Source organism: Anopheles maculipalpis, chromosome 3RL, assembly GCF_943734695.1.
Source record: "Anopheles maculipalpis chromosome 3RL, idAnoMacuDA_375_x, whole genome shotgun sequence".
Classification (NCBI taxonomy): Eukaryota; Metazoa; Arthropoda; class Insecta; order Diptera; family Culicidae; genus Anopheles; species Anopheles maculipalpis.
The window spans coordinates 83,048,148-83,067,506 of record NC_064872.1 but is presented as its reverse complement, the minus strand read 5'-3'; the positions used below and the strand labels follow the sequence as shown (position 1 = coordinate 83,067,506).

General features: G+C 40.2%; 1 protein-coding gene across 8 annotated transcripts in view; it reads left to right on the top strand.

Annotated features, from left to right (window-relative positions):
* Positions 1-19,359, top strand: part of LOC126561290 (transient receptor potential cation channel trpm) — a 60,735-nt gene that overhangs the window by 19,597 nt on the left and 21,779 nt on the right. For 3 of the 8 annotated variants that reach the window (XM_050217325.1, XM_050217323.1, XM_050217324.1), the window contains exons 2-3: positions 1,420-1,488; positions 12,364-12,446. In XM_050217325.1, coding sequence (XP_050073282.1) covers positions 1,420-1,488; positions 12,364-12,446 — 152 coding nt within the window. Of the gene's footprint in view, positions 1-1,419; positions 1,489-8,477; positions 8,726-12,363; positions 12,447-19,359 lie in introns of those variants that run through there. The other 5 variants (XM_050217322.1, XM_050217320.1, XM_050217319.1 and 2 more) reach the window with 2 other exon arrangements.

The following is a 19,359-nucleotide window of genomic DNA, read 5'->3' as shown; positions in this document are numbered from 1 at the left end:
TTTTTACAAAAAAAAAACAGAATATTTTACAGAATTATGATCCCCAGGTGTTAAAGGTTGGTGTGAGAACACTGTCAGCAAAAAGCAATTAAAAATCAAAGCCTTACAGTTATGATTTATAATTGCAGGAGTATTAAATTAAAGCTATGAATTATTGAGGCATAATTTTGATTTTTTTGCCACAGTAGGAACACAGAAATAAAGAACAGCAGTATGATTGACACTCAGAGTGAACAAAAATTCGTTACACAGTTAATTCTTTGTTGAATAGTTTCGAAACTGATCACACATGCACACAATTTGATAGAAAATTAATTGTCCGGAACCAATGAAGGATGGGGAAGTCAAACAAGTCAAACTTTGCTCAATGCAAGCTGTCGGCTGCACAAACTTTTGGGAAACAGTGATGATGGGATAAAAGTTTTGTCACTCGCTAACAGCAAACGAAAAGCGGACGCCTGGTGGCTTGTGGATGCAGCTAGCAAATTGACATCGTTCTTGTGCAGTGAGTTTGGGGCGGTGAAAGTTTTCGATGCTCGGGATTAGAAGCAAGCAGCTGACTGCTGCTGAGAATGGTTTTCGATTAGCGCTAGAGTTACTGCTGCCACTGCTTTTCCACAATTAACGCCGTCAAACAGTGCACGTGCGTAGAGTAACTTTCGTATATCATCGCACCATCCAACTTTAAATGATCACCCATTACGCATTGCACATTTGACTAAGTTGTTTGTTAGAAGGAGGTGGGTTTTTCTGTTTCCTAAACGATAGCACACATTTAGCTCGCTGGCACTGTTACTTTCGCTTAAAAACTGGCACACTCGCTTTTTATTTTAGTACATTTTCTAACCACTCGTTTCTCTCTCTTTCTCTCTCTCTTTCTTCTATCTCTCGCTCCTTTCGTGCTGTTTTTGTCTACTAACTTCTTCCATGCTGTCACATGCTAAACCTTCAAAACAAAAAAAAAAACTTTTTATCCTTCAAACATGATTCATCACAATTTTACAACCCGTTGCAATAATTAAATTTTTATGTCCACGTGTTTTTGTCTTATCCTCTAATAAATTTCCACGTATTTCCCTTTTGTGCTCTGTCCTTTTCTACTGTATACGTGTTGATTGTTTTTGCTTACAAAACTCCTTCTATTCAATTGTAATCTATACTATGTTCTCAATTTAAAAAATACTCAATACCCAAATTAAATTAAACACATTTTTGTAACCGGGGGAAAATAAAAAATAAAACAACGCGTAACTGACAATTAAATACACATTTTGATAACCAAAAACTCGTGCGAAAAAACATGAATGGACACGTTGCCACTATCTTCGAATGGTAAAACATTCCATTTAAATAACGAAACCAATCTAAATATGAACAATAACAAACAAACACCCGAACACAACCATACTACCACATCAGACACAACGAAAGCTGGGATGGGGCTTGCGGAAAATCTGCTTAGGATTGATAAATATCACCGTACCAAGGGTAAGTGTTACGATCTGTTTGTGTATTTGTTTATCGAGTGCTTGTGAATGTTGTTGATACGTGTCTACTCCAGTTGAATGTTGAATATGCATTAGACGTACAGTAAATTGTGTACTTTATTTGATGACGTTTTGCAATTTATTAAGCTATTTATTCTCAAAATGTCTGCTTGCATTTTAGATTTTTGTTTGTTTATGTTTCATTTCGTTGGAATTTAATTCACATTATATTCCTTTTTTATCCTGAAAATGTCTGAGTACCTTCGGTTAAAAACTCCGGCCAACATATCAAATATATAATCTTATCGTAAAGCAGCAAAGCGTAGCACAAAACCGAAACTTCACCAGTGAAATCTGGAAGCCATAAAACAGCGCCGAATGATGCATAAATATTGCCAGAATATTTGACACCCGAATGATTCGAAAATGGACGAAATTGCATTACCCGGCCCGGTCCGACCGTCACGAACGGTTTTTCAAATTTCCCATTGGTATTGATTCAACGATATCTGGCAAGGTGGTTCGTGATTCTATTTGGACCCACAATTTATGCTCATACTTCATTTAAATAACATACAATAAAATGAAGATGACGAACGACGAGCCGTTTTTTTCTCACTCTTGTTGCTTCATTCTATCATACCATTCCCATTCTCTGGATGAGATTGTATGCTGAAAAGCGCCACCAACCTAATGGTGTTACATTGGGATGGAAATGAATTATGCAGAATCAACGTCCGCTTGCTGTTTTGTGTGTGGGTACGAGCCGCCAGACGTAGGTGGAAAGGGAGAGTGCGAGATGTTATAAACAGTGAGCATCGTCGTTGATGGCATTCAGCTTCAGTCAGAATGATGTGAAATGTAAGTGTGAGTGTGTGTGTATGTAGTGTTTTCATTTTTTCCGCTTCTTTTGCTCCCTTTTCACGTCAAGTTCCCGATGGTACTGGGTGGTCACAACAAGGTCCTCTGCGTTGGGTGGATTCTCAGAGCTAATGACAAAATTCCCTAGAATGTTTGAAAGCCAACGTGGAACGAGTGGTCCGAGATTAATAACGAATTTCACTACCAGCCATGTGCGGTAAACAAATCCACCTATCTCCCACAGGGAGAGTAGGGCAAGTTTTTGAGGTTTTTGAAAATGAACCGGAACGCTGTGCAACACGATCCCCGCTACACGGATGGTGCACGGGTGAAGTATGAATAAATTGTGAACTTCCGCTTCGTATGGAACTAACGGCTGGAGTGTCGGTGGTCGGTGAAGGATGGTAGACGCTGTGCAGTGAAGCTGTTTGGCTGCAAACAGTACACGTCTAAGTAGTCGGATGAGTAGTTGGTTGAGAGGTTTGGTAAATTATAACCACAACTTTACGACCCTGAAGGCATGCCTGGGTGGCATGGTTGGAAATAAAACGTTGGTCACGATTTTGTTTTGTAATTTGTAAGTTGGAATGAAAAACAACACTCACCAAAGCATTTCTGTACAGGCAGTGTGAAGTTATTTGTTGATTTTAAATATTTACTTAAACGTGCCAATACCGAGTAAGGGATTGAATTGTTTTATTTATTTTTTGTTGTACTTGGAGGTTGAGTCTTTGAGAGTGCCACGTCTTAAGCTAAATAAAATTGTTAAAAGAAATATTTTTATTAAATCGATAACGAATTGTTTGCCGCTTCAGTGTTCTTACGTGTCTTAACCTGATTCGAGCTAATGGTGTAAGCTGAGCTGTGCAGAAACTGTTGTCTGAGAATTCTCTTACTTCCGTAGAACGAATTGGCGATTCAACGCATAGAGGTGGGTAGGCTCTGGCAAACGATCGAGGGAGAGACAGAGGCTTGAGTTATAGAAGGAGTTTTGTATTTCACTTCCGTTGATCCGACGTTGAAACTATTTTGAGCACATGTCAACACTCAATGGAAGTTTGAATCGGTAGTCTTATTCCGAGTCAATCGCGAGTTCTGCGCATTATTATGCATTATACAAAGCCGGTAACACTATTTTAAACTTTGTTGTTTTAATTTATGAGTCTCTAATGAGTTCCTAAAATCGATAATTGTATCGTGGGCGGAACTTCAGCAATTTGTTACCGTTCTATTCTTACTGCAGAGTACATGAATGTAATTAATTCTTCGTAACTTGTACTAGTTAGTGCAATTTAAATGGCTAGATTTTCCAGTTTAATTCTAATGACGCCACGCAAAATGAGTGTAAATGATGCATCTCGTCAAGAGCTCAGCCTAGCACTCGCTGCAAGTTTACTATAAAAAATAAATATAACATTCTCCACACTGCAACGTTTGTCTGCTATGTGTTTCCCTAAATAACGCTTAAGAATGCCGAACTAGCTGAACTGACCCTTGAAACGTAAAATAAAAACTGAGTTTAATATTCTATGACCTGCCTGCCCGGATTGAAACAGCATTTTTTTTTTCGACATAAAATATTATTCAATGCGTTCATTCATACGCTTTTGCCCAAACGTGCCTATTTGTGTGGTACTCCGCAACCGTCGTGTGGCGGCTGGTGGCATTATTGACGCCAATCAATGCTGTTAATTGTTTGCGTCACAAACACGATCCCTCTATTAAAAGGTTTTGTTGTTGTTCATATTCACCCGTTGGATGCGTACCCTCCAAAACCCGTACCCCAAAAGATGTCGTTGCCCGAAGCGGTTTTGAAGCGATTGGCTGTGGTTTCGATGATCATCGTACAGTGGAGAGCAATTTAACACACATCCGCACAAACCGATTGTTGTCGAGAGTGCCCATCATCATCCGTGTACGATCATTATCGACAGATAACCTATACTGGTGCCGCTTCGGGCGGTGGTTTGTAGGGGGTGATATTTATGTTTGGTTCGTACGTGTGTTTGTGTGCGTGTGTCTAGCTCAATGGTACCCGAAGCGCGATATGAGAGCATTGTTGGTCTGGGTTGTGGTAGTCGGCCGCGGTCAACGGTGGTTAAGTGCGTTTTGGGTGATGGTTTAGGCGTGTACGAGTTGCTAGTGAAGTAATCTGAAGCTGCTAAGCTTATAAGCGGAAATGGTGTTAATTTAGTGACGGCAGGCAGTATATACTTTAAGCGATGCCATACTACCGGTATGATTCAAGTGCAATTAGCGCATGGTTGTTATAAAGCGAAATTGGCAATGTGCAGTGTGGAACTAGTCGAGTGTCAGTGTGTACGAGCTATGAGCAAAATTAAGGAACAAATTCTGTCCTAATATTCGATAGTTTTCCTATTGAAAACGTATTGGCCGCTTATTCATATTAAGATTTCAACACTCTGTCTACCGTCACAAACATTCATTTATTATTCCCAATATTGTAAACATCGGCGACAGGGTGGTTTATTTACAAACGAGCACGCTGCTCAGTCATTTTGCGCCACGTGCATCATCGTACAAGACTGGCGATAGTGTGTTGGTTCGTTTGCTGCGCGTTCGCACTAGAAGCACAGCACAAATACATGCGCATCCGTGTGGATCTATTAAAATTTCTAATCAATGGTAACGATTAGCACCAAAGCAGCTGTTTTACTGGCGGCTCACAGTGTTGGTCTAGACGAAGAACGAGACTTTCTCCCGGGCCGCTAGGGCGCTCTACAAAATTGAACGATCTATACTTTTGTGTTGATTATATCGCCGACCTGCAAGTGTTGTCGTGGTCGAGCGTTCGATAAGAGTTTACCCATGGGTTGTGGTGGTTACGCTAGTTTCGGTTTGCGATGTGAACGCTTGTGTTGAGCAATTTCGAAGTGAATTAATGGCAGTAGATTAAAACGAAACGACACTTTTGATGAAAATTATCCCGATAGCGTCAGAGCAATGCATTTGGATGGCGGAAATGAGCTCATTGTTTTACAGCACGGTAATTTGGAAAGTGAAATATGATGTAGCTTTAAGTTTAGTTATCGTTTAAAGGAACCAAGTTGATTATTGGTCGCAAACTCGAAGTTTGCTAAAAGCATTGTTAGTACTGTATTCGGAACAAAAAATTCTCGTAAAAAAGTGACTGGAAAAACACAATTTTTGAAATTATTTGGAGATAACTACGTTTGAGTTTGACTACCCTGGCCAAGAGGGTGGTGTTTGTGAGGCATGCAATACATTCGCCGGTAAGGTGCCCAATGCAAACATGTTCACACACGGTTACCGGATTCGAGTATGTATCTTTATCTGGAGAAAACATTTATCAGGCTGACATACAGTACGAGATGAGTGATAACAAAGTCAGTTTGGTAGACGTTTTTGCTCACAGTACCAACCAAACTATGTTCCGGGAACGTGTTCAGTGTTCCACCGTCGTGTCTTATTCTTAAGAGATGTACAAAATTGCCTAGAATAGTTGTGTCGATGTGTAAAAAAGCTATAAAAAGTAGTTTTTAAATTATTGTTGTTGAGTGTACACAGGCTGTTGAATAATATTGTTTTGAGCTTGCAATGCATCGAGTTTGTGAGTGAGATGTGTTTCAACATTGTTTCGTGTTTGTGCAGCAGTGCAGTGCAATAGGAAGAAAGAAAGCACAGAAAAGGCCATGAAACTTACTGCAATGGAAGCACTCGTTATATAAGGCAAAAGTTTTGCAACTACTTTGCATACTTCAAGTTTGGAATAGTTTGGTAATAGAAGGGAAAAATGACCCCACCAGACAACGTAGTGATATAATGAAAGTGATGTTTTCGATTGAATTGCTTTTCTTCTACCGTACAATGTAAGGCAAAGGGATAATGTATTTATTCCAGTCCCGTCCACCCACTCTCTTAGTTGCTATAACAACTCGGATTATGCTCTCTAGTCTACAAGATGACGCTGCAGGATAAGTGCAGAGCAAACGCTGCATGCACTCGATTGCAGTGTCGTTTCTTGTGGTTCTGTTCAGTTCCAAACTTGGGAAATTCCATCAGAAAAGTAATAGCACATCGGGAAAATTATAGTGAACAGTGTGGAAGGAGCAAAACTTAAGCACAAGATGGCACCATGGGGCATGAATTACCCGGTGACCGTTTCTTTAGCAACTGCTGATTCCTACCGTTGCTTCCTACCTTGAATTACTCTCTGCTACTCCCTATCACAAGACGCCCAAAGCTATCGCTCAAGTGCAAATATTCTTCCAGCCAACGAAAATAGCCCCAAGCCACGCATGATGAAAGGAAAGGTCACAAACGAAAAAGAAGCTGACGGTGGCCAACCGTTGCGTTGATAAAATCTGTCATGAGGTTGTGCATGATGATAAGCAGACACTCGGGAGGAGGCGCGATGAATGCTACTGGGAATTATGTTCATCACCGTATCCTAGTAAACGCACCCACTTTCATGTATTTAGGGCTGAAGATGAGCAAATGCAAGAAATGGTCGTTCTAACCCTTCAAGGAAGGATCGATAACCGGGACGTAGGTTTGGAGGTAGTTAGCAGTGTAGCTAACTAGTTTCGTTTCACTGGATCGATTGCACACAAATGCAATAGATGGAGGCAAGCGAACAAGATAGAGAAACAGAAAGCCCAATTATAGCTAGTAAACGGTGAATGGCTGCGCCGTGAGTTTCTCCTTGAACCGTCGTCAAGCTTACCGACCATACCGTAGCAAACTGTACAGGGCCGTGCCGAGCCAAACGGTGGACTGATGATAAATTATCGCAGTAATCATCGTGCACGTGCTATCTTAGTAATTTGTTGTATTTTTTGTTGTTCTTTTCTGTGCTTTGATTGAACTATTTTTATAGGATGGGACAGTTTATGCTGTGCATCATTAGTGGGTAACGTGGGGACACTTTCCTGTGAAAAACTAGCATGTAAAATGATCGTCGAGCAAATGATGGCGGTACACGTGTGAATGGTAGAAGCAATTATTTATCAAAATGGGTTGTACATTGTAGATGACGCTGCGGTGAATGAAATGGCGTTCGGATATGTGAAGTGGAGGAGAGGGGGAGGTTCAAATCCCCCCCTAGATAGTGCCACAGTGCCCAGGGGTGACTATTGAGTTTTACTTCTTAGAATAAGTCAAGAAATCCAGAATTGGCTGGTCAAGACCGCTGGATTTATTCGTTATTTTATTTCATTTGAGTATGACGGCTCTCCACCGCATAGTCAAATAGTCTCTGTCTCACAGTTTTTTTTAATAGTAAAACTTTGTCGTAAGAATCATTAAGTTGTAAGAAAAGCCATTTTAACTTATGTTATAAGTTAAAATGGCATATATACGTAAATTTTTAACGATAGGAGTCAATAAATTAAGATTTCGCACTCTTTTTTCTACACACAATGATCTGTTTACGATAAACCGTGAGATAAATGTCAATGATATATCTTAAACAGCAAGATCAATTTCTGTAGTCACGGCATACGATAAGTCTGTTGCTTACGATACATACTTATTAACTCGAGGTACATTTTGCTTAAATTTCTTTTTATTCTTTCCCCGGTTTGGTCAAAAGACCTGCTGAACGAAAAAGGGACTCTTTTTTTGGCAGGCCTAAATTAGGACGAATTTTCCCAACGTCCGTACGCTTAATGAAGTCGTAATTACGACGGATAATGTTAAACACATCCGACCGTCCGTAGGTCCGTATCTGCGGCGATGGCAGCTTAGTTCAGGCAGGCAGTATCCGTCCCGTCGGATACGGTTCGTTTTTTTGCTTGGTAAATCGAGCAGCCTATCTAAATTGGTATCGCGTTTGGTCACGGTACTGGGAGTAATGGCAAACGGCGTTTGTCGTTTCGCTCAGCTGCAACGAAGGGAAGTTATTGCACCGATACTGGACGAGAGAAAGCGCTGGTCCCAGCATTAAAGGACATTTACGGGCCATGACCATGGTTTGCAAAATGCGGCCAAGGACGGGTGTTGTGTGAGCGGCTCTATATGTGTACGAGTGTGACTGTGTGCTGTGATTGCAAATCGTGTGGTTACAAATTCGGGAAAGTGCTCTATTCTTTGCACAACACATTGTAGCGTAGCGGTACGGTCGGCGAACAAACGAGTGACACAAAGAAATGGAAGGAAAGCTGAAGAAAAGCTACCACCTCACGGACGAACCGACACACGCGTCCCTGTTGCCAGTGTTGCGTGAAAAGCTTCGCACTTTGCAATCATCGGATCCTGCGGCTACGCCACCGTTATCGCCGTCACCACCACCCCCGTCGCTTTACTTCGAAAGCTCGTCCATCTCGTCGCGTTCGTCGATTGTGGAACCGTTCGATCTGAACGTGGCTTCGCTGTACCAGGTTTTTCACGTTAAGGTAAAGAATAGTCAGGGGGTTTCGGGGGTGGATGTAAATGGGGATAAAAAAGAAGGTAAATGAAAAAGAAACGAATGAAAAATCCGGGCAAAATACGCTAACAAATGACAGTGTAGACCGGTACCGGTACCGAAGGTCTTCGTGAAATGGTCGACTGGTGGATGTAAGTGATTTTTTTTTGAAGTAGTTGGCAAAGATGATTTCATTCAATATTCACTTTAATTTTCATGAACTGTTTGCATATTCGTATGCTGTCGGCGAACCGGCTGTAGTGGAGCTGTTTCGTGACGGTATGAGGGTTACATCTGTGCTAAATAAATAGTTGGTGCCAACTTCAAGGTATGAATTGAAGAAGAAGCAAGACAAATTATCTTCAGTAAACTGGAGAGAGAAAGAATTTGAGTTAAAAATTTTCTTATTTGAAATGGAAATTACTTTCAATCAATGTTGAGATATTCGTTTTTAAATGAACTAACGTTAAATTGACCAATAGTGCATTCATGATTGACTTTGTTCAATCAAAACAATACAACTGAAATAAGTTAATACAATCAACTTGAAAGGTAAAATTTATCGAGCCCGGTATAAGTTGTCCTACATCCGTTTGAAGCACTGAAGATACTTCCTGAAATGGTAGTCTTCACGATTGGCAGGTGTTGCTTCGAAAAGCGGGTATCGAAATTGATTAAAAAAGGGGAGAACTGCTGGAGGTGTCAACCGACAAAGCAAAGGATCAACACAATCAATGTCACCCGTATTTTTCGCGTACTATTTTTAACCTTCATCAACAGTTCCTCAACACCCAGATGCCTCATGCTGGATGGGTAACCATTGTACCCTTATTGTTATTGTGATCGTTATGTGCTGTCGATGTTGGAACGAAATGCCAAAAAAAAAAAAGGATGAAGTGAAAGTAACGACCTCCAGTGCCTTCGTTTGTGTTATGGCGTGTTTTTCATTTTTAACTGTCCACATGGATGTGTGAGACAAAATTTGAATACGTTTTTTTTGCTGGTTGCTCGCTCTCAATGTGTCAGGTAGATGTTTTCCTCGATGCCGATGTCGGTAGTGATTCAATCAACGATAAATACACTCCGGTGGCAACTTAATTTCGTTTTATTTTTGTCAGATTTCTTTGGATTTGTTGAGTGCTTGAAGTGTTCGACATTCTGCGCTGAATTATGACATGGCTCTTTTTAACGGATTTTGTATGGTGGCATGGCGCGCCGGCTAATCGTGTGTGGGTTGGGGGTGTGAAGTCAATTTGGAAAGCATAATCCCATAATATGGTTTGATCGTGGCTGTTAATGCTGTTTTATGAGATTTGTTTAATTCGAGGTAAACATGTCGTTTCGTGTATGCTTTAGTCTTGTTTTGATGATTGAGAGTGTTTTTGTTGATTTTCTCCTGACCGTGACTTTTTATTTGTTGGTTATTTCATTTGTCAGGATATCAGTCATGGTAAGAATATCAAATCATATTTTTTATCCGAAGTTGAAATCATGATTTTCATTATAATTTATTATACAATTGCAGCGCATTCGTTTTCACTTTTGATAGGCACATCAAATTCGTTTTATTAATTGTATTGATGAGTTTTTCAAGATACAATTCCAGATACACTTCAGCTGTTCATGGTTAGAATATTATATTCGTTTATGTATTTTTTAAATCCTCCTCAATTTGTGGTGTTTACATGTACTTTAACAAATGTATAATATATTGTTGCATGAGTTCCTTAATAGTCGTTCCTTAAATCACAAGTATTGCACTGTTTTTGTACTGTACGTCTTTTGATCTTTTCTGCACTATTGGCTTACAAATATCTCAATCCATGCATTGGCACTGAAAAGCGTAAGTAGGCTAGAACGATCAACAGGTAATTTAGTAAGTTAGTTGTATGTTAAAAATGTATTATCCTTGTTTTTTGTAAAGTAAAATGTCATAAAGTGTTTGTGATTCATTGAAAAAGAATAGAGCAAAAGAACACGCAATGGTAAAAAGTCAACAAAATACTACATCTGTCATGAGATGATGGTTTTTTTTTCGAAAAATAAAACCTTTTTCAAAAAACCAAAGCATGAACAGCACCCAAAACACAAGGATTTGATTGCACTAAGTATTACACAGTTAAGTCAAGATATTTTTCAAACTTCACTAGTGAAAGTAGCTTGTAATGTCACCATATAAATGCACTTTAGCAGAGCTATACCATCAATCAAAAGTGAAATAAAAATCTCCCACAGCATATGATAGATGTCAGAATGAAAAATAGCAAAACATTGGCAATGCACTTGGCACATCACTAGCATTCACAATGCTTTCTTCGAGCACGTCTTTTCGTAGTCTCACATACAAATTCTGTTGTTTTTTTCTGCAACACATATGTTTCCGGGTTTGCAAACGAAATATCGGCAAGCACTGGTAGCCTGCTTGATGGTAGCATTTTATGCACTTCTACTATTTTCTGGTGAGACACACAGAGCACAACCGTTAACGAACAGCGCTGAATCGTTTTGTGTATGGCAAAATAAAAGCCATATATTATGCAGTGCACTTAACCGCTAGCGAAAGGATCACCAACTCCGAGCGCACACCAGATCACGTTCCTGCCGAATGCAACGCACGCAGCATCGCATCGCAATGGAGCAGATGCACATACGGAATTTAATGGCACCTTACTGCTCGATACATATGAAGAATGCTGTCCGAGCGCTGTTCGCTCAGTGAATGCGCGAACCAACCCCGGTGGTGGTGTGCATGTTATGTTGTAATTGAATAAGTTTCATCAAAACGAATCAAACATGCGATTTGTGCATGCAGCGCACCATCACCTGATGTCCGTTCTGGTGGTCTTGCCCGGCAGCGTTGTACCTGTGTATGATGCAGATTTCCAGGAAGTGCACGTACGAATGCCGAACAGCATCATCTTCACCCACTGCTTACGATCGCTAACGAGTGTGTCCCTACAGCCGGTGGATGTAGAATAGGACACGTGTGTTTGAAAGTGTGTGCAAATAGGCACGTTCGAGAAGCAGATGCATCCTGAAGATAAACGGTTGCTACGTACATAGCCGCATGCAGTAATTGTAGAAGAGATTCAATTTGGTGTCCTGTCCTTGCGTGCGTACTTGCCTGAGGTCGTAGGATCGGGTTGACTTGAGAATGGTGTGATAACAGTTGTGCAAGAAAAATAATGAAACCACAAGGCAGTATAATGGAAATGATTGCTAGTTACCATATTTGATCCTCTTTGCACTAGCATGTTTTAAAGTTCCTCTGAAGTAGAGCAAATTGTGCTGATCTTGTTTGATGAAATATTTTTTTTATATATTGGAAATTATGAAAATATTCTACAAATTAGATTAAAAATATCAGGTGCTGCATCGAAAATATAAATCCTTTATGCAAAGAAATTCTGTCACATTTAATATGTCTAGTCACATTTGTTTGTCTTGAAATTCCAAATGAAACTTTAGTTTATTCTTCCTTGGTAAGGAGGTGAAACCAATCGAAGGCAATTAACACTCATTTAAAAACACATTTTTAATGGAACATTTTTATCTCGTTTTATTTTTCTTCCTATTTCAACGTCTTCTGCTGATCAACTTTGGTTTGATGATACTGTATTACCGCAGCGCACCGCACGCAGCTGGATCGAGGCAAATTTTCAAAAACGGGAATGCATCAAATTTGTACCGAGCCCTAGAAATGAAGACATGTGAGTATATTTTTGAACTAATGTCTGGGTGATTTAATATTTTGCTTGCTAAAACCATGTTTATTTCAAATTTAAAAATAAAATTATGTCCGTCAAAATTTTTTAACCGCTGTGACGTAAACTAAGGCGGAATGAAATCACTAGACACTTATTAAATTTTGTCAATTAGATCGGTGCTATCAACCAGGAATTATAGAATGTATTTGCGAACCCACTTCATCGAAACGTGACGCGGAAATGTATGTGTAGTCCAGTTCTAAAACGTACCCAAAACGGAAGTCAAGTGCACGAATACTGACGCTCTAGCACGAGTAATGCGGCAGGATTTTTTTATGAGTTTGACCTAGTTACGGGCCGAGCAGCGGTTGGCTTTTGCCTGGGCCGTGTGGGTGACCCAGAGCTAGCGTGTGACCTCGGTCTACACTCAACTGCTGACTCAACCACGGCACGGCAGCAAGGTCGGTTATTGCAAAATCGATAATTTTTGCCGGGAAAAGCCACCCACAGCGAAAGAACTGCAGGAAGCTTTCAGGGACGGCACTCTGCTAGCGGGTGAGCAGTAGTAAGTGCATTTTGGGAGGATTTGTTCCAATCGGTTGAATAAGCTGATGGGAAGGAATGAACGAGAAATGAACAGTAATTTTCGTGTTTTAATTATGATTTGGTTTATGCGTAATAAAGATTGAAACTGGATTGGTTTTAGTGCTGTTGTTCGGAAACGAGATAAGATTGAACGTTTTTGGGAAGCTTATTGCTTTTACGATTGTAAGAAAAAAAAATTCGTCTGATGTTTTTTTTACATTTTTCTTCACTACAGGCATCCGGCTGTTGAACCTTGCAAAACGAGTAAAAGTAAAATAAATTAAATGTTATTTCTCCGGAGTGAATAATCATTTTTCCCCTAAACCGTCCACCATCGGGACCTTGCTTCACATTTTATCTTACCTTTTGAACCGAATTGAATCTGCACGATTATCATCGGTAATAAATGGCATGAAAAATAGCACCCCGGGGAAAATATGTGTGGCCGTCAATGATTGTCCATTAGCCAGGTCAGGATGGTGAAATAAGATGCCTGACGAGAGGAAAAAATTGAAATAGGATGTCCCGCTTCCAAAAAAAAAAAGCTTTACAACAGTTTTTTTTATTTTCAGAGCAGAGCAGAGCGTCTATGTCCACTGCTAACCCCGGCGATTGAGTGAAATTGATGGATGGTTTGAAATGCTGCACGATTTCAACGCAATAGGAGCAGTAGCGTAGAGTCGATGAAAATTTATTCTACCGTTTCAGAGGGTTCTCCGCGTATTAAAAGGCGTCCCAAGGGAAAATTATCTCGGTTGAGCTTTTGCCTTTAACGGGATGGTTTTCTACTTCATTATGTGCTTTTTGAGATATTCATCGTCTTGTTGCCGCCGGTGTGCGAGAAGTTTTAGCACACCCGGCCGTAAGCACTGTTTGACGTTGGTAAGGATAATGGAGACGCCTGGTTGCTTGTAGATGTGCGTACTGCTGGAAAATGGGTAAATGAATGTAAAGTAACTTGGGGAAGCAATAAAAAAAGCAGAAAAGTTTTCCATCGCATTTCTTATAATTAAAAGTGAATCAAAAACAAGCAAAATGAAACATTCAATCGAACAAAGTTCAACTCGAATGTTCGATTGCACAGGAAGACGAATGAAGTTTTCGCCCTTACGAATGTATTTTTTCCTCTTCTCACATTTGGCTCGTGGCCAAATTTTTGTTCCCTCGGTACTTTTTACATAACATCGAGTAGCTGTTTAATTTGACTAATGAACAATCCATTATTCATTAAGATGCTGCCCTGTATCTGGCAAACATCATTGCGCGCTCTACCATTCGTAACCCCATCTTATTTATTCGTACTTAATCAACAGTGAACACCGATTTCAATTGCACCTCTCTTTGATAGATGATGTTTGGTTTGAAGATGAAAATGTTCTGTAACATTTTATGTAGAAGGAACGTCACTCAATGAATCAGGAGAGTTCTAAGCGTGCCCGTTGCGGAATGATTCAGTTTTCCGTAACACTTTAATGGCCAATAGTTTCGGAAGCAATGGTACGATTACTGGCTTCCCCTTGTTGGGAGCGAATGATGGTGGAAAATTCTGCTTAATTTCCATTCCATTTGGTTGATTATTTTAATTCGTTCGCAGGCTGTTCACAAACTCGCCGTGGTGCTGTTGCTGGAGAAGTACGCTAGGTGAGTGAGCTGCTGCGTGGAATGAAATTAGACCGCACTCGATTGAAGTACGCTTTGTATTATCATTTTAATGTGTGGGAGCGGAAATTGAATTGGATTTAAAATTTCAACAATGTTCAGTTGCTCCGTTTTCCGGCATCGAGAGCTGGGGCGCGCATTGGAATAATATTTAAATGGGCCTCCTTTGAATGCGAAATCAAAGGTAGTAATGATGTTGTGCTTCATTATCATCGAAATGAATATACAAAACACGTATACAAAACAACTGGTTGAGCTTTTTTTTCGGATGGTGAGAAATATCCTTTAAGGCTAGCAGACACTTGTACATTAGAGTGCTTGAAAAAACGTAAAGGTTTGATGAAAATTGTTGGGTGTTTTTGAGTTGTTTGGCTAATACTTTAGACACAAGTTGATAAAGTTTTTGAAGCAATCAATTTTAAAATTCATTCAAGTATTAGCTGGAAAATGTTTATAATAAAATTGCCAATAATATACTTCACTGGTTTCGACACTGGGCTGCCCGCTGGTGTAGGCGACAGCACCGCCGGTCTTCAAACGGCAGGATCAGGGTTTAAATCCCATCTGGACCGTTCCACCGTAGGTAGGACTGTCTATCCAACTACGTGGTATCGGCGAGTCTAGTAAGCCATTCGATTGTCGTTAGAGGTCTTTAAGCCAAGAAAAAGAAGTTGTTTCGAAAATCACTTTTTATGAAAATTGAAAATAGTCCTGAGGGGGGATCAACTAATGAGAAACTTATCTGGTCCATCTGTTCTGTATTTCCCATTCAACAAACATGTCAATCGACTAGCCAAACCCTTTTCGTTCGTTTTGTGAGTGACGCCTTCGAAACCCCGTAGACCTTAAAGAAAACAGAAGACTGTAATAAGCATAGCCTCCCAAAAAAGAACCAACCCAAGGCAGCCCAAATCGAAGAGAAAAAGTGAGCTTTAGAAAAAAAAAAACCAAAAGGAAAAACAAATGACGATGGTTAGGTTAGAAAATCTTCAAGTGTACATGAAGCCAAGCAGCAACAGCAACAAAGCGAAACAAATGACAGCAAAGAACAAAGTTTTCTGGCGGGTATCATTCTTAAGACAGAAAAAAGATCAACAAGATTTCCTGTTAGAAGAGTGGATAATGTGTGCGAGAGGGGGGCATGAGGCAGAGGAAAATTTCTTGTTGTGTGTGTGTGTTTTGTTTTCGCAGTGTTGGCAAAAGATTCCGGGGACGGATTTGTGAAAGCTTTCAACTGATGCTACAATGCTGCGAGCTTTGCTAGTCATTGGACTGAAGATTTGTGTGTTTGATAGTGGTTTTTATGAATGTTGATGCCACATTGTTTTGATTGCATACTTGTTTAAGCTGTATTTAACTTGTAACTGTCAGAAAGTGTTGTTAGGCTTTTGGGTGAGGCGAGCGCACCAGACGCTAAGCATTGTAGGCATTAGGTTTTATCGAATGTAAGTTTAAGCTCCATTCACCACTACACGTGGAAAGCAATTAAGCGTGACGTGAGTATTATTGGGCCTTGCTTTGCACGTGCGATAATGCGACTAACACCTGCAGGAAAGATTTCTCTTCTTTTCATTTCATTGCGTTACGGTTACTCTCCCGGGACATGGAGAGCGAAATATTTGTTAACGGTGCCTTTCGGGATGCCAAAACAGTTAATCTTCAGTACATTCCCATGCCGTATGACCTTTAATAAGATGAGAGGTGATATGGTTGAGAACATTTTTTCACCTTCTTAAAGTGCGTCTTGAGAAGCAATATAAAAACTCACCCACCTCCAAGGTATCTCTCACTTGGCAGGGAGTTGTGCTTTGCCATCACTCCCTCCCTTTTGTTTTCAAGTTTTTTGTGTGCTGTTGTACTTTTTGCACATTTTGATGTTGTTGATCGTTTGGGTTAAAAACAAGGAACCCGCCGACTCCTGATGATGCTGTCGGGAATGTAAGGCTGTCATGTTGGCAAACAGTGGTACAAAGACGTGATGCGACGGTGTTTTTTTTATGCTGAGCACAGCAGTCCTGAAACGAATTGCAAGGAAAAGTTTTTGCTCATGCTCCTCCACGTATTTTAGGATTATATTCGAAGCTTTTCTTCCTGTTTTGTTATTACACATCAAACATGAAGGAGAAGGAAGTAGATTTGTTTTAGAAAAATTCATAAGAGTGGTGTATGGTTCATAAGAATCATAGCATTGTTTCAGCTGTTATTGCGTGGATTAGGTGAAATTGTTTTTCTGTTTCAAGGGGTTTCAAGAACTAGATTAGGTTTAAAAGTGATTTATTTTTTAATTTAGCGAATGCATTAAAGTGTTGTGAGCATGAAACAGTTTAAACATTACTTTTAAAATGTTTTATCATAGGTCTTTGTCACTTTTTTTATGGGCCACGACATTCTAACAGCAGAAGAAGCAGAGGATGAATCTTATAATTATATTCATTCATTGTATAACATTCATCATTGCTACATGTGAGCAAAAATTTTCGGCAACTTGAGGACAATTCAATTCATCGCCATTCAATTATCGATGATAGTTTTGGTATCAAAATGCAATTATATCGTGTTGTATTTAAGTGAATAAAATGCAATAAACTTCTTAAGAACCTTTCAAAAATTTGACTGCGAAATCAACTATCAATCACTATTGATTATCATGATTACGCTTCATCTTAACTTGGATTGAAATATTAAGCACCTTGTCTCGAAGATAAACGAACACTGATGCTATCGACCGATGTGTGAATTAATTATTTTCTCTCGCAAACAGATACTTGTCATTCAACACATTACCGACTTCAATTACATCTGAACAATTGAAACCGAAAATTGCTCTACGCTGCGGAGATTTCCATTAGCTGCAGCGTAACTGCACTAATTGTCGCAATAGTTAATGCATCAACATTCCATCCCGGGAGAGTAGTAAACAGCACCGAACGTTTTGCTTCTTGCTCACGTAATATTCGTCTCTCAATTATCAAACGTACGGGTTTTAAGTGGTTCTTATTGTATAGCGTAACCTAGCATTGCACAGCGCCGTGCGTCGTAAATGGTTTACATTCTCAACTTCAACTTGAAAGTTAAATGGTACCCCAGAGTGTGTGTGTGTGGGTTTTTGCCATTATTTTCTCGTCAGCAGGTGTGAAGGGTTTAGAACACTTTCTAGCTGAACCATTTTTTGCTGTTGTTGCTAGCGGTTTTGCTTGACATTTTTCCACGCCACAGCACGACAAAAGCTCTAGTGCGGGTGCACTTCGGTTGGAGTAATTATAGTTGTCCGCGCTGTGGACAGGTTTAGCGTGGTGGTGCGACTGCTGTCTCATGGATGTGTCACTTGGTGGCATAGTGTGGCAGGTAGCTGTCGCTAAGTTACTCCACTTTCAGCAGCGGAGTGCGGTGAAGCAATAAGAAAGAGTTTTCTATTTTCTCCACGTTGGCGGTGCTTACGGTGCGATTATCTGCAACCCAGCCAATGTTCTGATGGTGTGCGACATGGCGGACACTAGTTGTGTCGTAGATGGAACTTAAAGCTGGAAGGGATTTTGGACAAATGGATCTGGTTGATTCTTCAAAGAGCTGTGGAAAACATTGGTTGATACAAAGGATAGTGGTGCCTGGAAATGCTGGATGGATTTTGCAGCTATAACACAACATTCACTGCTTTGTGAACTGTACGGGTAAGAGAGTTGTAAAGAAAGATAAAAAGGGAACAAGAAAATACACTTGATTCTCCACAGATGCTTCTTATGATTAAGGAGCACCAGTGAGTCTCTAGTCTCAACAAATACCAGACAAATAGTGCAAGCTTAGCATAACTCACGAAGAAAAGAACCATACGTGCAAGGAAAGCGTTGTGTTTGCCATTATTTTACACAAAGATATGACTTCCACAGGGCAAGCCGCTTATGGGATTTGGTTTTCACTCGGCTTAGAGTGTGTGACATCTCAACGGCATACACCCCGGCAGGGATTATGATTTTAAACTTGCTGCAGTAGAGTGTCCGTTTTGCAGTTAAGTTGATTGCCTTGCATGTCAGTTACATGGATGAGTAGCATTTGCAAGTTAGAAGTGCAACAGCACACACCATTTAAACACTCTTATCATTTCCCTTTGTATGCCCACTTGTGGTTTCTATGGGTCTCTTGAGATTCTCTCGTCGCGGTGCGATCCGAGAGAAGCAATGTTTGCAACGACTCGCACGTGGTTAATGTAAACGAATAGCAGAAACATTAATATCGCTCGCTAAGATTTCAGGCCCGGTCTCTGCGCAGGCTGGTTACACAGAAATTGAGTTATATTTTATGCTATTATCACATTTACGGTGACGTGATTTTTTGTTTTGCTTTTCATTCTATCCAGCCCACTGGAATGTCGTTTAACATAAACTTTATGTTGCAACTATGCATCGAATGGGGCAGCAATATCCAGTGTGTCTAGTGCTATTAAAATTCATTAAAAATTTCCCTCATAAAAATGATAACACACTACACTGCTGCAGGCTCGCCACAAGTCAATGTTGTAGCGTGGAAAAAGACCGAAGCTTAGAAGCTAGCATCCACAGCATGCGCGAGCGCGGAAGCTAATGCGACGGGTTTGGGGGTAATAAAAAAAAGTTAGCCAGCAACCACCTACTCATTTTTCAGCTAACTTTTTTTTCTCCACTCTTTGAACGTGTTTTTA